This window comes from Lipophrys pholis (genome assembly GCF_963383615.2).
Source record: "Lipophrys pholis genome assembly, chromosome: 2".
NCBI lineage: Eukaryota > Metazoa > Chordata > Actinopteri > Blenniiformes > Blenniidae > Lipophrys > Lipophrys pholis.
In genome coordinates, this window is record NC_137636.1 from 17235929 (window position 1) to 17262324 (window position 26396).

General features: G+C 39.4%; 1 protein-coding gene across 1 annotated transcript in view; it reads right to left on the bottom strand.

Moving 5' to 3' along the window:
- Nucleotides 1-14653: 14653 nt before the first annotated feature.
- kiaa1549lb (KIAA1549-like b) overlaps nt 14654-26396 on the bottom strand; it is a gene marked incomplete at both ends in the record, with an annotated part of 66584 nt that continues 54841 nt past the window's right edge. The window contains 9 exons of the mRNA XM_080458066.1: nt 14654-14917; nt 16261-16412; nt 16555-16703; nt 17121-17215; nt 17298-17669; nt 19774-19906; nt 20987-21216; nt 21732-21856; nt 22772-22902. Of these exons, the coding sequence (XP_080314192.1) occupies nt 14654-14917; nt 16261-16412; nt 16555-16703; nt 17121-17215; nt 17298-17669; nt 19774-19906; nt 20987-21216; nt 21732-21856; nt 22772-22902 (1651 nt within the window). The remainder of the gene's footprint in view (nt 14918-16260; nt 16413-16554; nt 16704-17120; nt 17216-17297; nt 17670-19773; nt 19907-20986; nt 21217-21731; nt 21857-22771; nt 22903-26396) is intronic.

Sequence of the window (26396 nt, forward strand, 5' to 3'; positions counted from 1 at the left end):
AAGTTCCCTTGTCCACTCCATATGTTCAATGTGAGGGGTGTCCATACTCTTAGCTCTCTGTGCCTGGAGGAGTCCAAAGTCCAAAACGTTATACTGTTAAGAGCTTTTTAAAAAGTTTTTAGGGCTTCATATATTCCAAACACACATAGTTTGGCATTACGGGCATGAAACATGACTGAGAATCATATTATCTTTTTCCAAAAAATGTTGGACCCAATCACATTCATAGGCAATGGAACAAGGAACCTTCCCATTTACACATTTATTGCATACGTCTGGGGTGTTGTTAGACATATGGTGGCGTTTACCAGGTTTTATGTACATTCTCATCAACCACTTTATATTGCAGTAGATGAAACCTTGTGTTTATTGTTTGTTTTTGTGCCTTTAGACAAGCATTGCGCCAATCTATGGCATCAGTGTTTTCTTGTATATTTGTTACTAGAGTAAGATGTAGTCTTTTCGAAATAAATTGGCTTGCCTACACAGATTTGTATGACTTCTAAATCCAATTTAATCTCAAAGATAGTTCAGAGTGCAATAAATGGATAAACAATTACCCAAAAAGCCGCTCAGGGGGACTGGATATATTAGTATTTTGGTTGGGTTTCTCTTATTTCTAAATAAGTAAGAGATGAGATTATTGAATTACATTTTTACTCAATAAAACAGGGATTTGTGATATAAAATAGGAGATGATCTTGACTAAACAGGCAGTTGTTTCTCTTGTGCTTTTATTGCACTTTTAAGTCTTCTCATACAAACTTACTTTAACTTTGAACTGGGTTTGTAGACATAAGCTGTAGTGCTGAACGTATGCATTAGTTATACTGTGATATCATGAATCTGCTTGTCTTCCTTCCATGACCTTGATTACATTAGCATACAAAAAATTGTTTTATCACTGTGGCATCGGGATTTCAATCAAGAAAGAAATGACTGAATAGTAACGATAGCATGTTAGCATGCAATGAATATGTTGGTTGTCTTTGCAAACAACATACATTTATCTCTGCTTTACAATAATTTTGAGTAATAATGTGAATCAACAGTATAGCTGCCCGGTCAAGTATGACCTTTTGGGGAGTATGACCAGCTTCATGGATTAATGCTGCCCTGACTGGGCTGAGTAAGTGACCATTTACCCAGAGAGGCAGGAGAGCGAGCACTAACCTAAATACTGCTTGCTTTGCTCTTCTGTGTGAACCCAAAATTGCTCCGAGGTGGAGATGGGGGTACAGGAAGACATAAAACAGGAGCAGAATGTCTTGTTTCTCTCCCTACCTGAGTCCAAGCTCAGAGTATCAGTGTCTGGTTCTACATACTGTGATTTACGAAGCAGTGGCAGAGATCCATTAGCAATGAAACAACATACCCCCTATCCAGGAAGTGATTTATGTATTCAATAAGCCTCTTTGGCTTCCATTCCCTCCTTTGCCTCATTTCACTTCCTTATACCTGACAGCAGCAGTAAGACAAGTCACAGTATGGAAAGCGCAATTTACTAAGATAGGTGTCCAAGGTAGGTGAGAAGAACACAACTGCACCGCAAAGCTGCTGTTATGGATTTTGGCTGCTTCGTGAGAATACCACATTGACTCTTTGGTAAAGACTTGTATTTTCCAAAAGTTGCTCAATTTTGACATTTTAAGAGGTTACAGGGCATAAAATTAGGCTATTTCATCAATACCTGAGGCAACAACATGGAATTTACTGCTCCTATCAAATTGACTTTGGCTGAGTCAATTGTTGTTAAAGCTTACAAAGAGTAAACATTGCATCATGACTCTATATAGACCAAGGGTAACCTAATTCTGGCAAACAGTCATGATGATAGCCTTCTTTAGCAGCAACACTGCTACAAGGACACATATGGAGAAATCCAATTTAACAGATTGAATAAGTTCAGTCTTTCCACATTTACTTGAGCTGATGCTTAAATCTATCGACTCTGTATCAACGGAGAGCTAATCATGAGTGTTATTAGTCAGGACTACCACTTGCACACTAGTGAAGATGCTAAGATGTAACAGGATAAAGAGATTTGTTTTTGTTTTTTTCAATGAGATGCTTCCAAAAATAAATGTTGCCAAAAACATTTAAGTATTATGCCGATATTTTGGGGAAATATTAAATATTTTAGAGTCAAACAATACAAGGAATGTGACTTTGTTTTGATAATCCAAAATTGTCCAAACCTTCTCAGTTTACAGAGGTGCAAATATACTGTATTTATATTGCTAAGTGGTTATAATCTGGGCATATATTGATTGACAGAGTTAGCTTGGAATAATCTTTGAAACAATCCATGCATCCTTCACATAGGCTGCTGGATTCGAACATAGTTGACTCTGGGAAAAGTCAAAAGAACTGTGAACATGTTCCCAAAACTGGATTAAGAAGCAAAAACCAAAGCATGCACATACACATTTGTGCTCCACACAAAAAAGACCCACAAGCAAGAATTTAACCAACAATACTCTTATTGTAAAGTGAGAGTGCTAATCACAACAACACCACGGGGCCTTTTGAAACAATGAATTATCAAAATATCTGCCAAATTATTAAGATGACTCATCAGTGAATCAGCTTGTTTCAGCTTCTATCAGGAAAAATCAATGCATCAACATGAAAATGCAGAATGTTATTGTTACTGAAATCTACAACTGAAGTGCTGAAAGAGACAATGACAAATAGTGTTTTTTTTTTACATTTTTATTTCAAAGAAAAAATGTCAAACAAAGTCAATGTGCAAGACAGTAATATCTGGATGATCCAAACTGACCAGGCATAGACTGCCAGCAGCTTCCACTTCATTCGGAATATAATGAATAAAAAACAACGCCAGAGTCCTTCCCAAAATAAGCATTCCCATTTATTGTGAAACATCAGAATAACAATATGATTTTATGACATAAATAACACTCTATCGCGTACAAAAATCCTCTATAATTTAGGCAGATTTTGAAAAACTTTCAGTAATTGTTGAGCCTTGGACAGAAATAGCGAGGATATAACTAAAACTGGCCACATTGTGGGAGTGTCAGTCAGGAAAATTGCACAGAAAGCAGCAGATGAGTGAGACGGACAGAGGACAAGGGAAGGAGACTTGAAGGAGGGCTGAATAAGGAAGGAGGGAGTACATAAAAAGTGGCAAGTGAAAACCAAGCAGACAAATTCTGCTGACTACTCCTTATTTCAAGCAGCTGGGTAGGGAAACTCACAGCGGTCTTTAACATACGGTATCACTGCGCAATTAATCTACAGAGGGAAAATATGGGAAGGACAACAGAGGGAAGTACAAGGAGCTGGCAGAAGAGGTCAATAAAGTAAGAAATCAGCAGAAAAGGTTTGAGGAAGAAAGAAAGCTGCTTACAGTAACACCCATTAATTTCCCTGAAGACAGGTGCTGAGGATATTAATCCAAATAAGAAACCTAGGCTTTGCCAGCCTTTCTGCTTCAGCCAAAGCTCTGCTTATTCGACCCAGCCAACGCCTTTGAATATTTTCTATTAAAAATAGGACAAGGCTGTAATTTAATGAGCAAGTGGCAAAGAAGAAATCCAGTATTCTATTCTCAACAAGTCCCGCTTATGTATATTTAAAATATAGCCTCACTGGTTCATAGATCAATGCCTAGTCCTACCTTTAATTAGAGACAAGCAGTTTGTTTAATCTTTTTTATTATCATTAATTGTCTGAGGAACAAGAGAAACAAGCTTTGCAAAACAAAACCCAGTGAGCCAAATCAGACACTTGAGAACACTCTTCATGGCCAGACAGCGGTTCTGGTGGCCGTGTATGGAGAAGGATGTGGCTGCCTGTCCTGTCTGTGGCCAACATAGGACTTCTTCTTGTCCAGTTTTTTGTCCTGTGCCTCGATTATCCTGATCCAACATTGCGATGGATTTCATCACAGGGCTACCCTTGTCATAAGGTAACACAGTCATGCTCACTGTGGGAGATGGATTCTCCAAAAATACTTCAACCCCATGTCTAAACTGCACTCTGCCAAAGACACAGCGGCGTGCCTCCTGAATGCTGTGTTCAGGATTCACAGGTTCCCAGCCGAGCCGGTGTCGGATCGGGTCCCCAACTCATCTCACAATTCTGGAGGGGGTCTGTGAGCTGCTGGGGGCATGGATCAGTCTCTCCTCTGGATCATGGCTCCTCTTCCACCTTTGCCAAACACCTCGTCTGATTTAAATTCACCAACCACACTCTGCCATGATCCTCCACCAGACTGTCCCCATTGCACTCTGTCCTGAGTTACCAGCTTCCGCTATTACCAGCTCTGGAGTCACAGGTGGGAGTTCCTTCCACCCGAGCTTTCAACTTATAAGCAGGCGGCTGATAGACCTCGCTGCCAGGCGCCTCATTACAAGGTGGAGCAAAGTGTCTGGCTCTCCACCTGGGACCGCTTTTTTAAAATCAAATTCCTATACAATAGCCCATTCCTATTGTTAAAGTTATTAATGACTCCGCTATGAGGCTCAGGTTACCCAGGACCATGAGGATCCAACCGACCTTTCAACGTCAGCTGCCTGGAGGCGAGCTCTTGGAACCCATAATTTAGATTTATTTTTTTACACTTCAAAGCATATAAATTGTCTTTTTCTGTAATCAGACATCTTTTTTAATGATCACACAATACACACAGTCTCACAATCTAGACTGGCCGATATATTAAAAGATAGGCAGGCATAAAAATGCCGTACACAAGTGCAGATTACAAGAGCAGATCTTCTAGATTATAGTTGTATGTATCAGTTTATTAATTAACTCCTGTTTGTTTGTGCTCATTCAAAAATAAAGTATTTCATGATTTTCATGAAGCACCGCAAAGCATATTTGATTAGCTGCCACTGCTGAATGATTCTGACTCAGAAACAAGTCAGACTTTCAATCATCACATCATTAAAATGACTAAAAATACTATTTTCTACCTGAGGATAACAGATTAGTTCAGACCCAATTAGGTCACACCAATTTATACAAGCCTGATGCTGCTTCTTGAGTCTCTTCGAAAAGTGTTTTTATATCAGGTGTGTCTTATCTCATGGTTGTTTATTGACCAGTTTTGTGGTCACTATCAGCTGTGTATCAGTTGGGCCTGGTCCGTGCTTTAGCCTCGTGCTAACTTGAATGCAAATGAAATACTGTAATGGTGCGGCTGTTGAAGGTTCATCAGATGTTATCAGAGAGTGGATAAAATTGAATTGAGTGTGCAGGTTGTTACAATTTATTACTCCCTTTATAGCAGCCAACAGAGCCTGTGACCTAAGCACACATTAACGCTGTTTCTGTGATCAAACAGAACTGGGAAACCCAGATCAACCGCTTATTAATATTCATTCAGCATTATTAGGCAAAAACTATTTTCTTTAAATCTACAAAAGCAGAGCATCTGCTGGGAGAAAAAGTGGAACACTGGCTATAAGAGAATGTCCCATTTTGTTTCTCCCCCTGCCTCTAGTACAGCCGTGCCTCCATTTATTGAAGACAACCTGCAAGTGGACATTTTTGTTATCAAAAATGATTTCATATCAGCAACATGAGACATCAAAAGACGTCAGGCGGAAGATAGATTTTCCAAGTAGATCAATTAGCAAGAATAAGAGATTCCTGCAAGAATGAAACATAAAAGTTATAGACTAATTAAAAATGAAAACAACACTAAAACAGACAAACTAAAAATAAAAAATATAAATGACTACAAGGTTAAAATATAAAATGATACTTATGGTCACAGTATCAGTGAGCACTCTTAAATCTGCCACTGCAATTATTATTCTTTTTAATTCTTATTCTTATGAGTATGACCACTACTTGTAATTTCATAACTCACACTTTAGTTTAAAATGTATGTCCTTTAAGAAAAACAATCCTGCTGACTGTAAGGTGACACGCTGCTCTTCCGCATCGACTGAAAGCAACTTGGTCAGCCCCTAGTGTCTCTAAACAGCCAGTACATGCAAGGAAACATACAGTGGGAGCGTTTTCTGTATCATGTGGTAATGTAGGACTACAAATCTTATATGGACAGTAACCAGGTTATAGCAGTGGTCTGATGATTTTTGTGAGGAGGTGGACAGCTTAAGTGGACTGCAGTGATGTACAAGACTGGAGGAGGCAGAGAAAGAATCAATAGAATTACATGAAATGGCAGCTGAACCACACAGAACTTCACCAAAGGTTTAGCTATTTAGAGCTCATCTTCCCCAACGCAGAAAGAAGTTGCAAAGCTTTATTTACAGTAAGCGCATGATTCATACCAGCTGAAGCGTCTTTTTGCAAGAACAGCAATCTGCAATAATTTTCCTGTTTTATTCTACTGCGTGGTTCAGAGTCGCAGCCGCTAATGAGGCTCTGTCAGTCTGGTTCTGAGTCTGGCTTTCAATCCACCACCCACTGAGTTTGTACATTAAAATTACATCACCAGGAGAGAGTTCAGCCAGTGGAAAACAAAGTGTCATTTTCAGGCACATAAAATTATATGGAGACAAAAACAAAATTGTATCTGTTGGGATAGAGATTGTCATTAGAGATTTTAAGGGTGGCTTGATATGTTGGTCTCATCGAGACCTTATGACTCTGCAGTTGCGCTTCATTTAACATGTCATTGAGTCTCCTGTATTGCCTCAGACTGACTAGTTTAAACCGAAAAGCTGTCTTTTTTTGTTGTCAGAAAACATCACTTCACAATGTCACAGAAGATTATCTGGTACTTTCATGTCTCTTCTCTTCCTTTGACCTGTCCTTGCAATAACCATTTTGGTAATTATCTCATCTTGGTGCTGCTGCCTGTGCAGAAGGTTGTATTATAATTACTTTAAGTAGCCTTTATTAGACATAATGGCCCCTCAGAGTTCGATTACATTTAATTACACCTGCCAAATTAGGTTCACTATATCTACACCGCACCTGAGAGAGACGACATTAAATACAAGTATGTATGTGTATCGGTGTTGTGCATGTTGCTGCATTAAAATGAAGGGATGTCTTAAGGAGACACATTGAATGGAGAGCAAAGATGTAAGTGAAGATGCAAGTTGACTTTTGTAAGCTGGGGTATCAGAAGTAATGCAACAACACTTTGGAGAGATCTCCCTTGCAACAAACCGCAAGTGTAAAGTTTTGTTGTTGTTGTTTTGTTTTATCATTTCAAATCTGCTATAGAATATGCCTGAAGATGACTTGAAGAACGTTTGCTCTACATCAGGGCAGGGAAATCAGTTTTCTTGACATAAAAAAAACAAACTAGGACTAATGTGGAGGGCCAAATTGTTAGTTCTTACGCACCTCTGCTCAATGTGAATTTCTCTCTTATTAAAAAATGGTATGTTATAAATTAGTTGATAAGAGACTCTTGCTGCTCTGCATTGACCAACTTTTTGCAGGTTTGGTCTGATGATGATGAGCCACTGTGTTATCTTTGAACAAAATATGGGTAAAGGTACACACATGTCCATAAAATACAAACACTGCAAACATAAGGCTGCCACCTTCACAACACAAAGAGGGCAAATGTGTTGCAATCAGGTAAACGTTTCATTTGATTTGAAAGTCCCGATTGATTCCTCAGAGACTGGGCAGGATCAGTTCAAGTCTGCATGTGCCTCGGAGGCTGTACAAGAACCCGGGTGCGTGCGTGCGTCTAGACAATGGGTCATGTGCTGAATGTGCAAAATTCAGAATGACTGCAGGCTCAAACGCTGTAAAATGTTTCGTCAATGTAAGAACATTAAATCTAAGTTGTTTTCTTGTAAAAGATAAATGGAAACTGCTTGTTTAGAAATGGTGACATTCGCAATACCAGGTCTTCACTTCTTGACATTCTAAAATGTTTATAGAGGAATGCTAAACCAATAAAGCTATACTTATTTTTTAACATCCTTGGCCTTATTAGCCTTTTCAGAGCTTCTGTTAAGTAATAACAAATACATTTCTATAATTGAAAGACTAGCTTTGAGTTTACAAGACATATTGAGGCAAGTTGCTTTTGACTTCCAAGCTGATACTTACAAATCATACACTCTCGTAAATACTGTCATGTTGTAGGTGAGCATAGAGAAACTACTTGAAAACAGGTTGATGAAATAAGATTTAGTAGAGATGTTGTCCCAACTCAAACATGTTTGAATATGAGGTTCTGTTAATGTTTGGAAATGTCAAGGTTTCATTTTTGTGTTTGTGTGTACAAAGTCCATTTTTAAAATATGTCAAAACCAAAACAAGTACAACTTTATTCCAACTGCAGTGTATCACACACTGTCAGCTGGTGTCCCTGCTATTCTTTTTTTCCACTTCAGGTGACATTTTAATGCTAAATTAAACTCTTTCTGCTTAAAAGAAAACAAGATCATGGTGTGTTGTGGTCAAGCTTGTGCACCATTTTAGATAAGAATAAATCTTTGTTCCTGAAGTATGAGCATTAGTTGGCTGGGTTTAGGCTGAGCCCTGGTGGGAAAGTGCTGAACTGCAGATATCAACACAAACACACACACACACACACACACACACACACACACACACACACACACACACACACACACACACACACACTCTTTGGAATAGCTGGCATGGTCTCTTATCACACAGAATAAACACCAAATGTTTTAGACAAAGGTATTTACAAAATGCCGTAAAAGAATGTGACAGTCTTAGTTTGAACATTAAATTATTTAATATTGTCATTACGTGGATGTGGTATGTTTCAGCTTTTTTTTGGGGGGGGGGGCTTTTTTTTGACAACATTTGAATAAAATAATTACAGTGCTTATTTTTCAGATCTCACAAAACATGACCCAAGGAGAAGTGCCACAAAATGATTTTCAGCAGTAAAAATGTTGTTATTATGGCGGGCTTGTCCACATTTTAGGGAAACAAATCTGGAACTTTTAATGGTCTCTTGCTCTCCGATAGTAAACCAAGAATATATACCATGACAAATATTCGATCACACACACTGCCTTCTTTTATTTGCATTTTCATGTGCGGGGTTGCCACAGTGGTTGGTCTTTGTCTCCTGTATCCTCTAACTTCACAGCAATTCAATTATTAATAAGTGAGGAATGACATTAGTGATAATAATAATTATAGCACGGGGTCACAACAGTCACAGATTATGAGCTTTCAGTGTGTATATGTAAGTTCCAAGTGTAACATTGAATCAATACATACGTATGTATAGCAAGAGCTTGCATACTCTCGCTATGCAAACGTACGTACATAGCTTTTGTCCAGGTAGTCTGGTTTCCTCCCACAGATAAAATACATGCAAGTGAGGCTCATGCCTTCAATCTTAATTTATGAATTACTTTTTAGCACATAAGTGCCTGAAAACAGTTCCCGACATCCTCCCACAGACCTCCTGTAACAATTAGTGAGATAAAAGTAACATTTATTTCAAAAAAAATTAAAAAAGCCAGATTAAAAAGGGGTGATTGTGAAGCTGTTTTAATAAAAGTTAATTAGAAATTCTAAATCCCTGATAAGTGTGAATGTGTCTCCTTGAATTTTCCTTGTGATGGCCTGGCGACCTGTCCAAGATGTACCCACCTCCACCTGTCGTTGAAGATTGATGTATTGTTCTGATATTGTTCTGATACTCGGCATGTTCTAATAACTCTGCAAACAATGACCAGCCGTTCTGACTGCTCACTGAGTGAATCGTGTGAACCTCCGACTCATTTCCTTATTTTGGTGTTGGAGATCACAGTCCTGTTTGGGAGCCGGGTTTTCTGCTCTTCACAGGAAACTGTAGGACAAACTGAGGAGATACAGGTACATTATGCTGCTGTGTTATTTAGCTCAGTCATCTGTCAAAAGAATACAGACGTCCCGAAGATGAGCAAATTTAGCTATTTCATGCATGAGATGAAAAACTGTCCCAATTGCAGCAATTTGTGTTTGAGGACTGTTAATGGTGGTTTGACAAGCTGACAGACCGTTTCTCAACTTCTCTGAGTATCAGTATGCAAAATGACAACAATGTTCATGAAGGACTGCCATAACGTTCAAGGAAAAGTAAGAAGATGAAAAACATAACTTCAGTAAGTTTAAAAGGTTCCAAGTTTGGTGCTATAAATAATGAAATCCTGTGACCCTGCTAAAGTCATGCAGTGAAAATGCCTCAAATTTATGCGCTGACACTCAGCAGTGGGCGTCAGAACCAGCTCAAAACTGAGTCATCAGTCAGTAAATGAAGGCTGCGGCAAAACTGCAGCTTGTAATGTTCCATCAGTCCGTCAGTCTCAGAAGACAGCAGCCAAGACAACAACAGCTTCCCGTGAAAGTAAACACTGTGGGAAGAATTACTGCCAAATGCTAAATAGAATGTAAACAGTATAATCATTCACATTTAAAATGAGTTCTTATGTAAAAGACACTTCATTTTATAATAACATTTTTAGTAAAAGTTGTAGACTATAACCGCAGCGATGTTACCAAAGCACGCTAAGGTGATTAGTGTTTTGGAGTGGAAAAGTATGATCTCTGTACAACCAACTAATTTTTCCATGCAGTTTGTATTCACATAATCATGATTCTTTTTTTTTTAACAGTTAAAAATAACAACCTACAAGAGGACAAATAACCTAATCAATGATTCAAATAAAAAAAGCACATTATTATACAAAAGCTCAGATGATGAGTTGTAACAACACTCATGACCAGACTTTTGTCGTCACATGCTACTTCTGAATATAATAAAAGGTGCATGAGAGTGTGATCATAATTTGGTGTTTATAAGAAGAGGGTATTCAACATGCTTGGTTATACCTAAAATAATCGCTTAACTTTTCTCTCTCTTTTTTTTTTTTTTTAATCTTCCTTTAAAATAGAGGCGGCAAACAGGTTGAGGACATGAACACAAAGCTGCAAACCAAAGCAGCTGATGTTTGACAATATTGAAAATCCATAACTGAAGGCTTCTGACAGGGAGGAAACCAAAACAAGGGAAAAACAAGAGTCCTGGGGGAACATTGATGAGCATCAAGCGATGAAGAACAAAGAAGAAGAGCAGCAGGTGAGCTGAACAGAAGAACGGATAACGAGGCCAAGGATGGCACATATGAGGAGAGGGGAGACAACAAAGCACAGCTGACAACAACTCAGGGTAATCAAGATAGGTGAGGACACAAGAGCAGAGCAACTATTGACCAGGGTAGAGAAAGCACGCTGGAATAAAAAAAATGAAACTATTCATGAACTCTAATTGGAGACTAAAACCAGTGCCAGAGTAACAAGACACACAAGAACATCAAGAATAATGAGGTAATACAGTAGAAAACGAGACAAGAAACAACGCTCTGATCCTATGAAAGTCTCCACTTTCAATCAATATCATATGCAACAAGTAATCCATTACGTTCTGCGGAGAACCATATGGAGCGAAACTTCAGTGCTTTTGCTTCAAGTCTGTCGGAAAAACCAACATGCAGAAATTAAAAGAGGTATGCGAGGCACAGACTGACACCGTTATTGTAATAAAATCTTTTATTCATTTCAATCATGATAAGTGAATATTTCTTTCCATCTTTCTAGGGGTTTCTCTGTTAGATCCATCTCTGAGGAACATCAAATATAACAAGATCAAGCAGATGAAAATAAAATAAGGAAATCAGTCAGGAAGACAAAAAGAAGAGATTTGTAATAGATTTAGCTCGCTGTGTATGTCACATTTTATATAATAAATACTCATCTTTTATTCTAAATCAATAACCCTCCACCAAATAACTCTTTTTTTTATTTAATATCACTAAGTTTTCTCAGTTGTCCAGCATGATCATGTGAAAAGGTGTTCACTTCTGGTATTCACACACACACACACACACACACAAAATAAAAATGGCTGCACTGTAATTGTTACAGCACTTAAGACACAAGTGCTTCCCTCATGAGTGAAATGATTTCTGGGAAAACAAGCGACAACAACTTTTTTTTGTTTTTAACTTTAAGACATACAGTATTTCCTTACAGCTACTTACACACCAACAGGCATGAGTATAAAAGAGCAGTTCTTGGAAGAGAGGAAGGGTTTGCTCAGTAGTTATGATGCAAAAAGGCTAAAGTTACTCAGCGCTGCTGAAAAAAAGCAACGCCGCTTTAAGAAAGAAAAGGATCATTTTAAAGGCATCTTCACTCTGCCATTGTCTTTCTGATGTAAGGACTGACAGCTTTTTCTTCTTTACAACATCGATTATAATATAATCAGCAAAGCATTCCATGTGATTTGTAATAATATAGTTAAAGTAGGCGATCTATAGCGTCTCAATGTTTATGCAATCATATTGCAGCACCGCCGCTATAGGCCTACATGCACTCAACATCACTCAGTTCCACTTTTCACCAGCCAGCCAGCACATCTGCATAAAGAGTTCTTAATGCCACAGTGACATATGAAAACGACCTCTACCTCTGCAGTGTAGATAAATTCCTTTCATGTTTTGGATAATTTAATGACTTGTGTTTTACGGTGGTGTTTCACAGAATAGCTGACAGATTTGTGTTCGGCCCTGGTGTGGTGGCCTCAGGCTGATCATTAAAAAAAAAAAAAAAAAAAAACTAAATAGACTGAAGCAGATTAAAATGGTCAATAACTCACTTAAAATTAACCCAAGTCATCAAAAAGGATCGGATAAATCCTCGAAAAATTTCACATAAAACATTTATTCGTTCACCTTTCTACTAAAAGACATGGAGTTTATAAGTCTACGTCATTAAAATTATCTATCTAATTGTGATAAAAGTGCCAAACTTGGCATGGAAACATCTCGGGGGAAAAAAGCCTGCTGGCCACTGAAAACTCCAAAGATTATATATTTTTGCAGAAAGATATTGGAGATTTATCTTATTGTGCTGATTTGAATGGTACTAATTCAACTGCTGCTGTCAAGCTTATATATAATAATATGTTATTGCAAATGTGAAAACACCAAAAGAAAAAAAAAGAAAGGTTATTCCCTCCCCCTCAAAACAAAGATGTCTAACCTTGTATCATCTACACTCAACCAACCTGAATGGGATAAAGCAGCAGAAGGATTCAATTGAGTCATGACAATTTCAATGGCAGCCATCTTGAAAAATGTTATTTTGGCCAGCATGCTTTATCAAAAGAAGAAAACCTGTGCCAACTTTGGAGCTTCCATCACCTGTTGAAAGATTCTCTTGAAAAATAGTTATCTGCTTCACTGTTGGTCTTTTGTATTATATTGATTCCATAATTTTCAGTTTTTTGTTTACATTTTTTGTTTGTAGTTTTCAATCCAATACGATATCTCATTACGGAAACCTTTTTTGGTAACTACTAAGTAGAAACTATTTATGCTTTTTTCACGTTTTAACTGGCTGATTTAAAGTGAGATTTCAAACACACATATCTGAGAATACGAAACAGTTTTTTTTCCAGACAAATTTCCTCATAGAATAAATTCCCTTTACATCTTACAAACTGAACACGGCTTCTGAAGCAGCTGCTGAACAACGACGGGTCATTGTGTCTGCATGAGGCACTGCGATTGAACTTGATATTGTATTCATGAAATGTGCCCACTGAGACAGACTATGGCTTTAGGGCCATCAACAAACATTAGAGACTCTAATTATAGTTTACCTTTACAAGAAGTCGTGTCACAGCTACTCGCATCAAATATAATTGTTTTTGGGTTTACAGAGTCTCCAGCACATTTTAAAACCAATGCTACTGTGTTGTCCACCCAGCTGTATGTGTTTAACTAGTTTTTGAATTGAACTGAAGAAAGAGGCATGTGCAGGCATGTGGAAATAATCATAATAATTCAAAGTATAAAGAATGACCTCCTACTGTTTGTACATTGTGAACAGATTAAATAAAGTATTGCTATGATTAATGATCCCATTTGTCAAATATTTGCCCATCAGAGCTACATTTAAAGATCTGATGTTTGATTGGGTTCCTCTAATAGTGTACATATATACTGTTTAGTCACTTTGTTAATTTAATAAACTATAGTTTAAATACTTAAAAAAAAAAAAAGTAAAGCTGTGTGTTATTATTGTTAACATATGTTAATATAAAATATAAAGTAAATAAAAATATCAGTATGATTGCTGGTATGAGATGATATTGATGTAGCCCGTTTTGTTGAAGCTACATGTCTATAAAAGGAGATTAGATACATGATGTCCTTATACTGTACATGCTCATATACACTGTGGTTTGTACTTACCCATCTGACAGGAAGGTTTTGGTCCTCTCAGTACACACTCAATTATTTTACTGTTTTTCTCTTCTCAATTAATGCTGATTCACAAAAAAATAAAAAAAATAAAAAAGATGTGTTGAGCATGGAAAAGTTATAATTTCCATAGTTAGCATATCCTATAGACATATCTACAGAGATGCATGTAGTAACTTGAGACATCATCAATAGAGGATGGCAAAGTTTTCTAAAAAGAAACATCTTTTCTGTTCCCTACGTCGGGAGCTGGGAAAAAAAAACAAAACACCAATGGTGTGTGAAAAAGAAATCAAACAGTTGGTGCTCAGTGTGTAAAGAAGATCAGTCTGTTTTACAGTACAAATATGAAAAATCAGTCTGAACAAGTGTGATCTCTGTGTGCCAGTGCACGACTAGCCATCTCTCTCACACATAGGGCGGCTGAGTCACAACTAGAACTCAAACATGTCGTTCTGCTTCTTGGCCAGCTTGGCCACCTCCTGTCGAATGGCCTGCACCAGAGCAGACGTGGAGAGGCTGCTCAAGGGCATGTTGTCCATGTCCTTCAGCACCTGGGGCAGACTTTGGTGGGATGCTGTGCTCGGGGCAGTCGGGGGCTGCTCCAGTGTCTGGTTGTACTCCAGGGGCAGCCTGGTGGGGCTTCCCTGTGGGTAGCGAGGGTGAGGAAAGGCCTCTACGTACCCGGGCAGGGGCACCTGAACGGAGGGGAAGAGAAGGCATCAGAAATACAGTGCCCACTAAAAAGGTAATTAGTCATATAAGTGTATAATATCGTTATAGTTTTAATCATGTAAAACAAACATAACAACTTTATAAATGTGAAGATTGAAAAATGTACAGCACTACGACTGGGCATGAACTGTACTGTGTGCAATGCTTCAAAAACAAAATACAATGATTTGATAGTATAAAAACATGTATTTCTTCATAAAAGAATGTAAGTAAGTTATCTAACGTTTGGAATAATACATTTACACATTTTAGCATTCACATTAATGAAAGTTGGGAGAGAGCCATGTTATCATTGTGTGGGATCATCTCTTTTTTTAGTGAAAGGTCAGTCTGGATTGTAGAACACCCAGACTGAGTGACGAATGTGATGAATGCAGCATGTGGTCTTGCTGAAATATGTAATGCCTTAAACAAAAGGACTGACACTGACTGGTTGGGAGCAGATGTTGTTTAAAATGAGTAGTTTTGAGCAGTGACAATGCCTCGAATTTCATACTTTATCTCATGCTATTTTTGACTTTCAAATGAACCTGCATCACACAAAAGTAAAAAAAAAAATGTTTTAGTAAATGTTGTAAATGTGATCAACTTGCAGAGTGTTTTGTTGGGTTCCCTCAACAGCAGCCATGAATTCAGTTCAACAGTTTGTAAATTATTTTGGCTCTGAAAGAGCCACAAGAGAGACCACAGGAGAACGCGCTTTACATGATTATTCACACTAAAAGTGACGGCTGCCATGTGAGGTACCTACACATCATTAGAAGAGACTTGTGGTTCATTATCTTGTTCAAGGACGCTGTGTCAAGGCCCGATGGGTTATCAAGACACCAACATTGTTATTGGAGGCCAACACAGCCAAAGACCTGAATCACAGCCAGCTGCCTTTTAACTACCCCATTGTAAAGGAAAGGTGCATGCATTATTTATAGTGAATGGAAAACATGAGAACATAGGGCAATGCTGATGAATGAGATCAAATCATGTTAAATGGAAAAAGATGAGAAACATAAATGGTATAAATCAATGTCATCTTAATATTGACACAGTGGGCCAACATTTTTTTAAATTAATTGTTAAGTATAAACTTTTACAATACTGAGGGAAGAAAAAGATCATATTGTGGTGTTTCAATGGCTTCTTTAACTTGTTCAAAGTCCGGAAATGTCACTATAATCTCAGAATATGTAGGCCTTAGTAGGCCAAATCGCTTTTATAACCTGTTTACATTGTTGTGCAGCCATGGATTGAATCTTTTTCAACTGGACTGAATTATCTCACAGGAGAAAAATACAATGGTCTTGCTTACAGAATCTGCCCACTGTGGGGGTACATCCTCAGGTTCAGGGGGATAAGACATCCACGACGGACTGTGGTAGGAGGTGGGTGGTGTGGAGACAAAGTACTCTGAGTAGCCAGACCTGGTGGCTGGGATGGCGTAGACAGCTGTTATAGGGTTTCCTACAGTAAAGAGAAAGGAGAGTCATTCATATTGGCCTATTTGAGGCAACTCTATATAAAATAAATCATTATCAACAAACAAATACAAAACTACAAACCAAACGACTCTTATAAAATGTGTTGTCTCCGATTGTGTGCTTACCTGAGTAGTTGGACACAGGCTGCTCTGCCGTGATAGATGGGAGTGCTGCTCTCGTGGTTGGCCCGTATGGGTTGTTGTCACGTTGACTCCGCATTTCAGCGACAGATGTCTCTGAGCTCCTTCCCTTAGGCCCCAAGTCAGAAGTGGAGCTAAGTTTGACAGAGATCGGAGAGGTTTAAACAAAGAGCTCCTGCAGTACTGCACCACTAGATGGCAGACATACTCCATGAGGGGAAGTCATCGCCTCATTAGCATTCTTGGCATCTCTCAATGCACTAGTTCAATATTAAAATTTATACAAGGCCTAAATTCACCCTTGCCACAGCACATCACCTAGTGACAAACAAGCCCCTGAATATGAATGATGTTAAAATAATCTTATGAGATTCAGGATGCAACATGCAACTGGTGGATGTTTGTCTGCAACTGTGTCTGTTTAAGTCTGCATGTGTGTGTGTGTGTGTGTGTGTGTGTGTGTGTGTGTGTGTGTGTGTGTGTGTGTGTGTGTGTGTGTGTGTGTGTGTGTGTGTGCGTGCGTGCGTGTGTGTGTGTGTCCTGAACTTTACCGTCTTAACGGGGTCCCTTGAGGAGGCCCAGTGCGAGGTGGTAAAGGAGGAGGGGACCCCATCGTCATTTCAGGAAGCTGGGTGAAGCGAAAGGCCTTGAACAGACAGTGAAGGCCTTTAACTGTTTACTGTTCACTATTAGCGGCAATAACAGGGGGTAAGTCTGAGTGTACTTACTGGTTTGGGCAGACTGCACTGATATACATCGGTGCCATAAGATGGTACCCACTGCAGGCCTCCCCGTCCACAGGTCATCGTACCTGGAGCACTGGTCACTACATCTGTGTAAGGGAGTGGGGGCGGTGCAGGGCTGTAGTGGTCTGGAGGGGGCTGGTGGTGGGAGTGTCTTCCGGATGTGGACTGCCCTCCTGAGGCCAGACTGAATGCCTCCTCCAGCAGCAGGTGCATCTGCTGCCGCACTTCATCAATGGAGGGCTGTGAGCTCAGAGTGGACGTCTCTGAGTGGCCTTTCAAGCCACGGCCGTACATGTATCCCCGCGGCCCCATGAGGCGATCAACATTCGTCTCCTCAATCAACTCCGGCTCTGTCTGTAACGGATAAATCACAGGAGAGAGAGACGGAACACTTTTTAAAACTCAGAGTACTAAATTCAAACTTTTATATATTAGAATGTATTCATGATGAAACAGTGACAACTGACATTAGAGACTGAAAGGATAACCAACTAAACAACACAAGTTTAGATTTAGCACCACATTTCATAACACTCTCAGCAAGAGCTTGTGGGAAATTAATCTGTGGCAGGGACCACCTGGGGAGGCCCGAAAAGCCATGTTTTTTTTTGTTTTTTTAAAATGTGGATCATATATTGGAAATTGAAAGTTCCCCTTACTGTGTTGGTGAGCCACTAACATGAACATCCTGAGAAAGCTGGGAAAATACAAGTTGTGTTTCCTGTCAGTCGCTCAGTAGGCTGTTGACAGAGTGCTGGCTAAGCCAGAAGAGACTGTTTAATGTTACTGTTCCGAGTGTCACAGACACATCAGCTGGAAGATTTTGATCCAGGTTGTGTCACTGCTTGGTCACAGCAGGTTTAGGAACAGAAGAATTCAGCGACTGAGATTTTCACTGTGTTATAATGCTTTCTTGTATTCTCCTTCTTGGTCTCTCTTTTCCTACTTACTCTCTCTCTATACATATATTCCCTGCATCTTATTCTAATCATTCCACGCGCTTCTTACGGTCATGTTATCCAAAATCCTTCCAATCCTCTATTTTAACCTTAGCTTCCATTTATTCAGCACTTATATTCAAGATATATTAATATGAGATCACTCTGCCCTACTTCCTATGTGAATAGAAGGTAGCCACTGGAGACATAGTGTGGTGCACCTCATAAATCAGCCCCCCCACCGCAACAAGGAGCAGTAGAGACTTGCATCTGCAGCAATAGGGCTCAGAGCTACATTAGTCGCTTTGTAATCTACAGGACCAGGAGTTGTGCAGAATGACTGGGTGGCTCGTCCTATTGAGCCATCATTCTCGCAGAGCTGAAAAGTTGGTGCTTAGTAAATACAGCACAGCCAAAAGAATGCGAGGTAAGAAAAATCTTGTTTTGTTGAGCTTGTGAGAAATTTTCTGAACTCACATTTTGTTGCATTTTGCTCATGGGAACACAATGTCCGTATTCCCAAACAGCAACTGTATGTGTAAGACACCGTGTCTTTAAGCCGGCAAGCCTTTAGGAGAAAACAGGAGCTTTTCATGCTGAAGTAAGTCAGACCTGGAGCAGGTCAGTAGGAGTTCAGTTGAAATGTTTCTGAAAGCACTTTTTAGGAATGGTCCACTTGATTACTCTTAGGGGCTCACAGATTTGTATTGTGACCTCATAAAGAGAGAGAGCCACAGACAGAACCATAATGGAACAATAAAAGAGTAAAGACATAAACCAGCCATCCTGAGATGCATTATATATAGCAAAGACAGGCTCTCATAAATCTTATTGTTAATTATGAATGAACCACTTCTGTCCTTTGAGCTTACTGTGGCACACTTGAAACCAAAGCGTAGTAGAATCTGTCTGGTTTCTCTTTCTGCCCTGAAGGCAACACAAAGCAAGGCAGTAATCTTACCTTTGATTGATTAGGATTTTTTTACTTCTTTGATATTAAATGGGAAATAAAGGCTTGAATAAAGTTAGTTTCACTGTATTGTGACTGCATTTTAAACCGTGCAATCAATCAGTGCACACCACGAATGTATACAATGCTTTCTAAGTTTATATTGACAAAAGAAAAAAGTGTGGTATTCACTGTACATACAGTACATACTATCTAAAGTAGGTGGGCTCATTTAAAATGATTGTCAAGATTTTCAAGAATGGCTGCAGATCTTTTCCTCTTAAAGTTAATCTTTAATACTTCCCATGTTGGTGTATTATATGATAACCGACTATAAGTAATATAGAAGAAACATGACTTCCCTGGGTGAAAATATATATTCTTGTTCTAAAGGCACCTCTGCAGCATTATAGCACTGGTTAATAATGTATTTGCACACGTCAGCACAAGTGTGGGTAGGAGTGTACATGCGTGTATGCAGCCATCAGCTCATCTTTAAATGACAGGTCTAATTGGCTTGATTGGTGAGACATGAGTGGTGGGTGATGACATGTGCTGACATGTGACTCACGTCGTAGCCGCTGTTGCGGATACCTCTCCTTGGTCTCTCTCTCATTACAAGCAGGTCCATCTCTGTTCCTCCAGGGCTCGGACTGCTTAAGCTTTGTCTGCTGCGATAGGCTGTCTGCCCTACCTGGGACTGCCTGCCAATTAGAGTAAAAAGTGGATTCAGTAGAGTTCAGATCTGGGTTAGTTACTCATATAAAACACTTCAAAAAAAAAAAAAAAAAAAGACCTTTTAGTTGTAGAAGTAAAAGAGTGAAAGGTTATGGACAGTTTATTACAACGAAGCTCACAGATTTTATTGAGCTTAACAAAATAATCAGGGTGCAGAAAAGTATTTGAGCTGGAGATGTGACAGATGAGAGGCTAAATACTTTATAATATGTCATAAAGGCATTGGGTAACGCATCTGGTAGAGATACAAAATAATCATTCTCAATGTCATGTGAAATGAGTATGTCCTCTGTGTCTTTTTTTAACAGCATGGTGCCACACATCGTGTGTGACACAACACGATCCATGACAGAGGACAAGATACACATCAGTAAACCTTTTCTGATGTAATCACTTCAGCTAAGGGGGAATGCATGTTGGTGGTGTCGCTGATCAGCCACACAATCATTTGGCAGTAAACATCTGCTTATCTTGCTCATCGGGGTGGAAAATACAAACTGCCATCCAAGCCTTCGCACACAAGCTGCGATTCAAATGCTTTTTTTTTCCTTCAGCGTGCAGCTGGGACGGAGCTCTGAAGGGTGTGTGTTAATCTAGTGTGGAAATGATAGTTAACACATTTGACCCAAATTTGTAAATGAAAGACGTTCCATATTTATGTGCATCTGTAAAGCAGAAGCAGGACAGAACCAGCACAGTGGACCACAGAGTAACCTGCCAATCCTCTTATCTCCATTATGGAGGCTCACAACTTGATGGGCCTCTCATTGCCTACCAAGGCAGGATAATGACAACATTAGAGGGGGTGGTTTTACTTATATATAAGCTACTTATTCAAGACAAGGGTGAGCAAGGATGGATGACTGGTTCTGGCTAAAAGTCCAATCAACCAGTATGAAATGCGTGTCCCTTGTTTCTATGTGTGGCTGTTTAAATGTATCACTGCATGAAAAGTGTCATCATTGAACACTAACGCAGGCACTGTTTTGTCTTTGTTTCTATTCACCAAAACCAAGGTTCCCACTGCATCTCCGCTCTCCCCTCACCTCCTGTGAGACTTGACATAAGTGGAACCTCGCTCATCATCAGGCTCCAGTGGTCGGCCATGCTCACCGGCTGCCCTCTCATCTCCGTGCCTCTGCCGCTGCACCAGGGCTTGATCGCCACTGCTGCCATTGGTGGATGGGAAGTCATAATAGCCCTTCCTCTTAGCCTTCAGCCTCAGTTTGTTTCTGTAGTGCTCAATGTCTGACTTCTGCTTGAGTGCCAAGTTCACCTGCGGAGAGGACAGCATGCAGCAGAACACGGAGAGATCAGAACATGAACTCTCCCAGGGTTCCTCTTTCTTCTTGTGCTGTGGTTCTAGTTTTGTGTTGTGTAGCTGAAAGCTCCGACTGTCCACGAGAAAAACAAGCTGTAAAAAGATTCATTCTTATCCAGCACTCACAAACAATTCCAGATTACTTTCCAAGTTTATTATATCGCCTCAGCATCAGATACAACAAAAGGATATTGAAAAGAACGTGTGCTGCTCCATGTTATTGAATGAGCTAATTCTAACTGTTGTCTACAAAGAATAGACTTTAATGTTTTTTCTGGGAAATAAGCTCGCAATATTTTGAAAATATCACTTCTCAAGAAAACATTTTTTTTTGAAAGAAAGAGCTTGACTGTGATTGTTGCACAGAAATACATTTTGTTTTAACCTTGGGCTGAACAAAGCCTGAAATGCATTAATGCACACATGTTAATTTGTTTATGTCAGTATATGTGGATGTGTACATGCATCACCTCTCCATTGATGATGGCTGAGTTGTAGCTGCGCTCTGTGGATGCGGGATGTGAGTAGTTGGTTTGAGCCCCCATGGGCTTTATGGAAATGAGCTGGAGGGAGCCAGAGGAGGTGTCATATGGATCTAAAGAACAGAGAGGGAGTTCACTCACAAAGAGACTACAAATACCTCTAATCATTACATTGTCAGTCATAGGGGACCTCTCACTCTATCACTTTGTCTGTCTTTTTCCCTCCTGTCACCCTTTTCCACCTCTGTCTCACTCACACTCTCGTCACCTTGTCACTTTTGGGATCATGTCAAACACCATTTGTCTATGCCAGCAAATGAAATGGAGTTGTGGACAGAAACAATAGATCACAAAGATGAGTAAGGCAAGAGTTATGGCAATATATCTCTGTGATGAATTAAAGGAACTGACTGTGGACTTTTTTTTTTTTACTTATCCAACATGAGACAAACTGGTTTCACTTCTCGTTTCTCCTAACGGAACTGATTAATTAATCAAACCCAGCCATTAAGAAAATCATAATCCAGCTAACTTCATTCAATCTACAATTAAGTGTTTGAATTAGATTAATTCAACTCTCACCCACCACTTTTAACTTCAGTGGACAAGAATAGAATGACAAATTATTCAACATAAGAATGGCTTTCACTTGAAAAGCCCAGCAGCTTGGAAGAGCACGGCATGCCCTTTCTGCACTTCTTTCCTTTTTTTTTTTTTTTGCATTAGTGCATGACTGTGTGTTTATGCCACTGTGTCACATCACCACCATTCTGACATACTGTATCATGTCAGCAGCAGAGTGGCCGTCTCATGCATATTCATCAGGTCCGTCGCTGCTTATTGCTGAACTATGACTATGAAAAAGGTGCAGTAGCAATGACCAAAGAAGTACCAAATGAATGGGGGGGGGGGGGGGGGGGGGGGGGGGCATGAGAGAACATGTTTTGACATTTTTGACACACCTGACCTTGCCTGCATGGGAGTAGTAGAATAAATGATTTGTATTTGCATCAACTTGTGACTCTCACCATCCCTCTTGCGCGTCTCCTCCTTTGTCAGTTTCTGCTGTGCTGTGACTTTCGGCACCGTCAGGCCCCTGCAGGAATTCAGCTTCTCTGATTCGTTGCTGATGACGGAGCCATCCTCACTTGGCAACTTGCTGCGAGTAACCATAGCAACAGGAAAGGCGGTGAGCTCTCAGGGAGCCGGGCTTCCAGCCAGGTTATGTCATCTCTCCCTTTTAACAACCTCACCAACCTCACCTTCCCATCTCTCTCTCTCTCTCTCTCTCTCTCTCTCTCTCTCTCTCTCTCTCTCTCTCTTTCCGTCCCTCCCTCAAGTCTGTGTCCAGCAGCTATGATGTATTATCGTAATTGTTTGCATATTGTAAGAATGTATTTTCACATTAAAGCTTTTACTATAGACTGCATTTACAAAGAATACCAATCAAATCAGTATTGTCTATTGAGGTTTTCTGAATTGACATCAACCAGTTCTGCAGGGCAATTATAGCAAATTAAAAGGGACAATTATCATGTAGAACTGCAGAAAAACCTAAATACATACGAAAACATTTGAAAGAAAGAAAAAAGCATGATGTTTTAATCTTGTGACTGCCTCACAGAGGACAAGGACATTTTAAGAGTGTTTTTTTTTACATGCTTGTTTGCTTCTGTGAGTTTGAGTATATTTCATATATTCTGCTGTCTATGCATTGAAAGTGCGCCTGTGAGTACATTTCATGTACTTTTCAAAACAGTGTCCCTTCACGTCCACACTGAAGCAGGACTGGTTCTTGCATTAATTTTACAAACAATAGTTTTAATACAATTCATGTTCCGTTCGCTTCAAATGCTGTACTGTAGTCAGAATTAGAGCTGATCAAGCGTTGGCTCACAAGGCTGACAGTGACATCAAAGCGCCATGGTCTATCCCCTAATTGTCTGGTAAAATTGATAAGAGCATAGAGAGGCAGTGGAACAGTGACTGCCCTGCCCTGCTCTAATTGAGGCCGTGCTGCAGAGAGCTGGTTGTATGCAACAGTCGCAGGCTCAACAAAGATGTGCAATGTGTAAAACTGAATTGAGGTGTTCAAATCAGGTTTATGCTGGCTGTTTGAAAGGGTTGTGCGTTTGATCCTGTGCTGGTCTTTAGAGAACATTTCGACCTCAATTTAAATGAATGGTTCACTTCAGAGAGGAAGAAGCACAATAGAGTTAATATGAATACAAGGTATATTACCCTAAACACATCTTTTTGAAGAAGAAGAACAACAACCTCACAGCATCATCTTAAAAGTTTTCGACTTCTGGCAGTACTCCAAAGGGACTATGGGGACAGATGTCATTTCAGTACAAAGGAACAAAAGTTTTACTTCTAGACATCTACAAAATCTCTCAACTCACCAAAGATTAAGTGAACTTGTCTGTGCAGCAGAGAGCTAAAATGATGCCGCACTAGTACATCAGCTACTTTCCCCAGTAAATATATGTTGCAAACTGTTATAATAAGGTTATATAATGCTTTGTTCATATTTTCATGAATAATAATATCTATTAATAGTATAATATAATGACTGGAAAAATGTGTTAAATTGCACATGTTCTACAATATACTCTGTAGAAATATCAGGTTTTAAGCCATACAAGTGGTAAAATACTTCATGGATTTGATCTATATAACAACTGAAGTGTTTAAACTATAGTTCAATAACTAAAGTGACAGAGATAAAAGGAGATTGTCCAAATGAATCCCTGCATGTTTACAGTTTCCTAAAATCAATCTCATAGCTGGTGAGATCTTCACCACAAAAAGAATGGGCACTCGGTAGAGCGCCTTCGCCAACGCCACATTTGTCACCATGGAAACCAATGGTTTACAAAGTCATTTGATCCACCACACCACTCCTTCCATCACTGCTCATGGTCGATTGAATAGCTTCATGTTGTCATGCAAAATTTAATGGAAAATGTCATGCAATTCGGGTCAATATTTTTTGCGAAAAGTTGCTTGCATACATACATACATACATACATACATACACACACACACACACACACACACACACACACACACACACACACACACACACACACATACATACATACATACATACATACATACAAACCAATAAATACACGCAGGCAAAAACATAATGTTCACTCTATTTTTTGTTGGCGAAGTTAAACAGTGTATCCTCATCAGAAAAGCTAAATGCAGGCAGTACAATCCAGGCTTGTTTTGTGTTGGTCTTGCAGCATGCAGCAGGTTGAAACCAGTAAACAAAGGCCAACATACAATTTTGAAGAAGTCTTTGTGCTAACAGTTTGATGAATGTCAAATTGAAAACTTTAGCTGTTTCAGAGGTCCTCAAAATGATTACAGTCAGCTCACCAGTCTATAAATTCTCCATCCTGTGAAATGAATGTCATTTGACATCATTATCCAGCACGCCGCTGAAAAGTGATGCCCTTTTGCATTCCTCAATTAGATAATTTAACATGATTTAACATGGCAATTAATTTCCGAAGAAGCGCTGCTGACTGTCAGATGAGGAAAATGTACAATTTCACCTGCCCTCACAGAGAACTCTATTAATAATCACCTATCCTTCGGCATCAGGGTAAAATGAGGACAGACAATAAGACTGGGGGATCCTTTCACTGAGCTGCCTGGCCTCATGCACAAAGGAGCAGCATTGCAATCCCTGATATAACACCGAGATAACTAAATACATCAGCCTCTTTTAAAGGAGCCTAACATGACAACAAGTTAAGTGAAACAAATACACATCTGAGACTGGCTGAGACTGTGAGTTAAGCCTGAAAGGCAAAACTTATAGCTTCACTGGCTCAGGTTGCAGTATCCTAATAGCTGCTGTAGAGATGATAAAAAAGTGTTTTTCATCAGAGTCAGCCTCACATCACACAAACTGGACAACACAATATGTCCTAATAGTTCTTGACTTCGATCACTGAAAGATCATATTAGTAGACGCATCAGTTTCATGTGTTCAAGAAACCACAGTGCGTGTCCTTTTGCTGCAGTGGTGGAAGCAACAGAGCACCAAGAGGTCTGAACCTGCTGCCTGCACAGACATCCAGTAACATAAAGCCACAAGCAATACCAGCATTATGAATTGTTACAATGGGGGGTTTTGGTTGGATTTTTTTGCTCAGCTGAAAGACAGAGCCTTGTACTTCTGCACTGTGATAACTTTGCGAAAAACAACTTGTATTTCATTCTGAGGTGAGGTAGGAAATTAAAACAGCCATTTCACTAGCCATTGACAATGTATTTAAAATACTTTTCTGTAATTTCTTGTTATTCTATAGCCTCCGTAACACTAATATGCCCACATATACACAAAACTGGAAACAAATGAAAATGAGCTGTTGCCTTGTGCTTTACCACCGTTTTTGTGCTTGATTTCTTTGTTTACAGCCAGTAATGGGTTTTATTAAAAGTTCTCTGCAAACAACATTTTGGTTGATATATAATTCACAACAACAGTTGTAAATTGGGGCACTACAACATCTGGGTGTGGGGGGCATGATTTATTTATTTATTATTCCAAACAGACAAAAGAAAATCCCATTGTCAGCCAGACTGACTATCAATACTGTATTGTGTCCCACACCCACAGATCTGCGG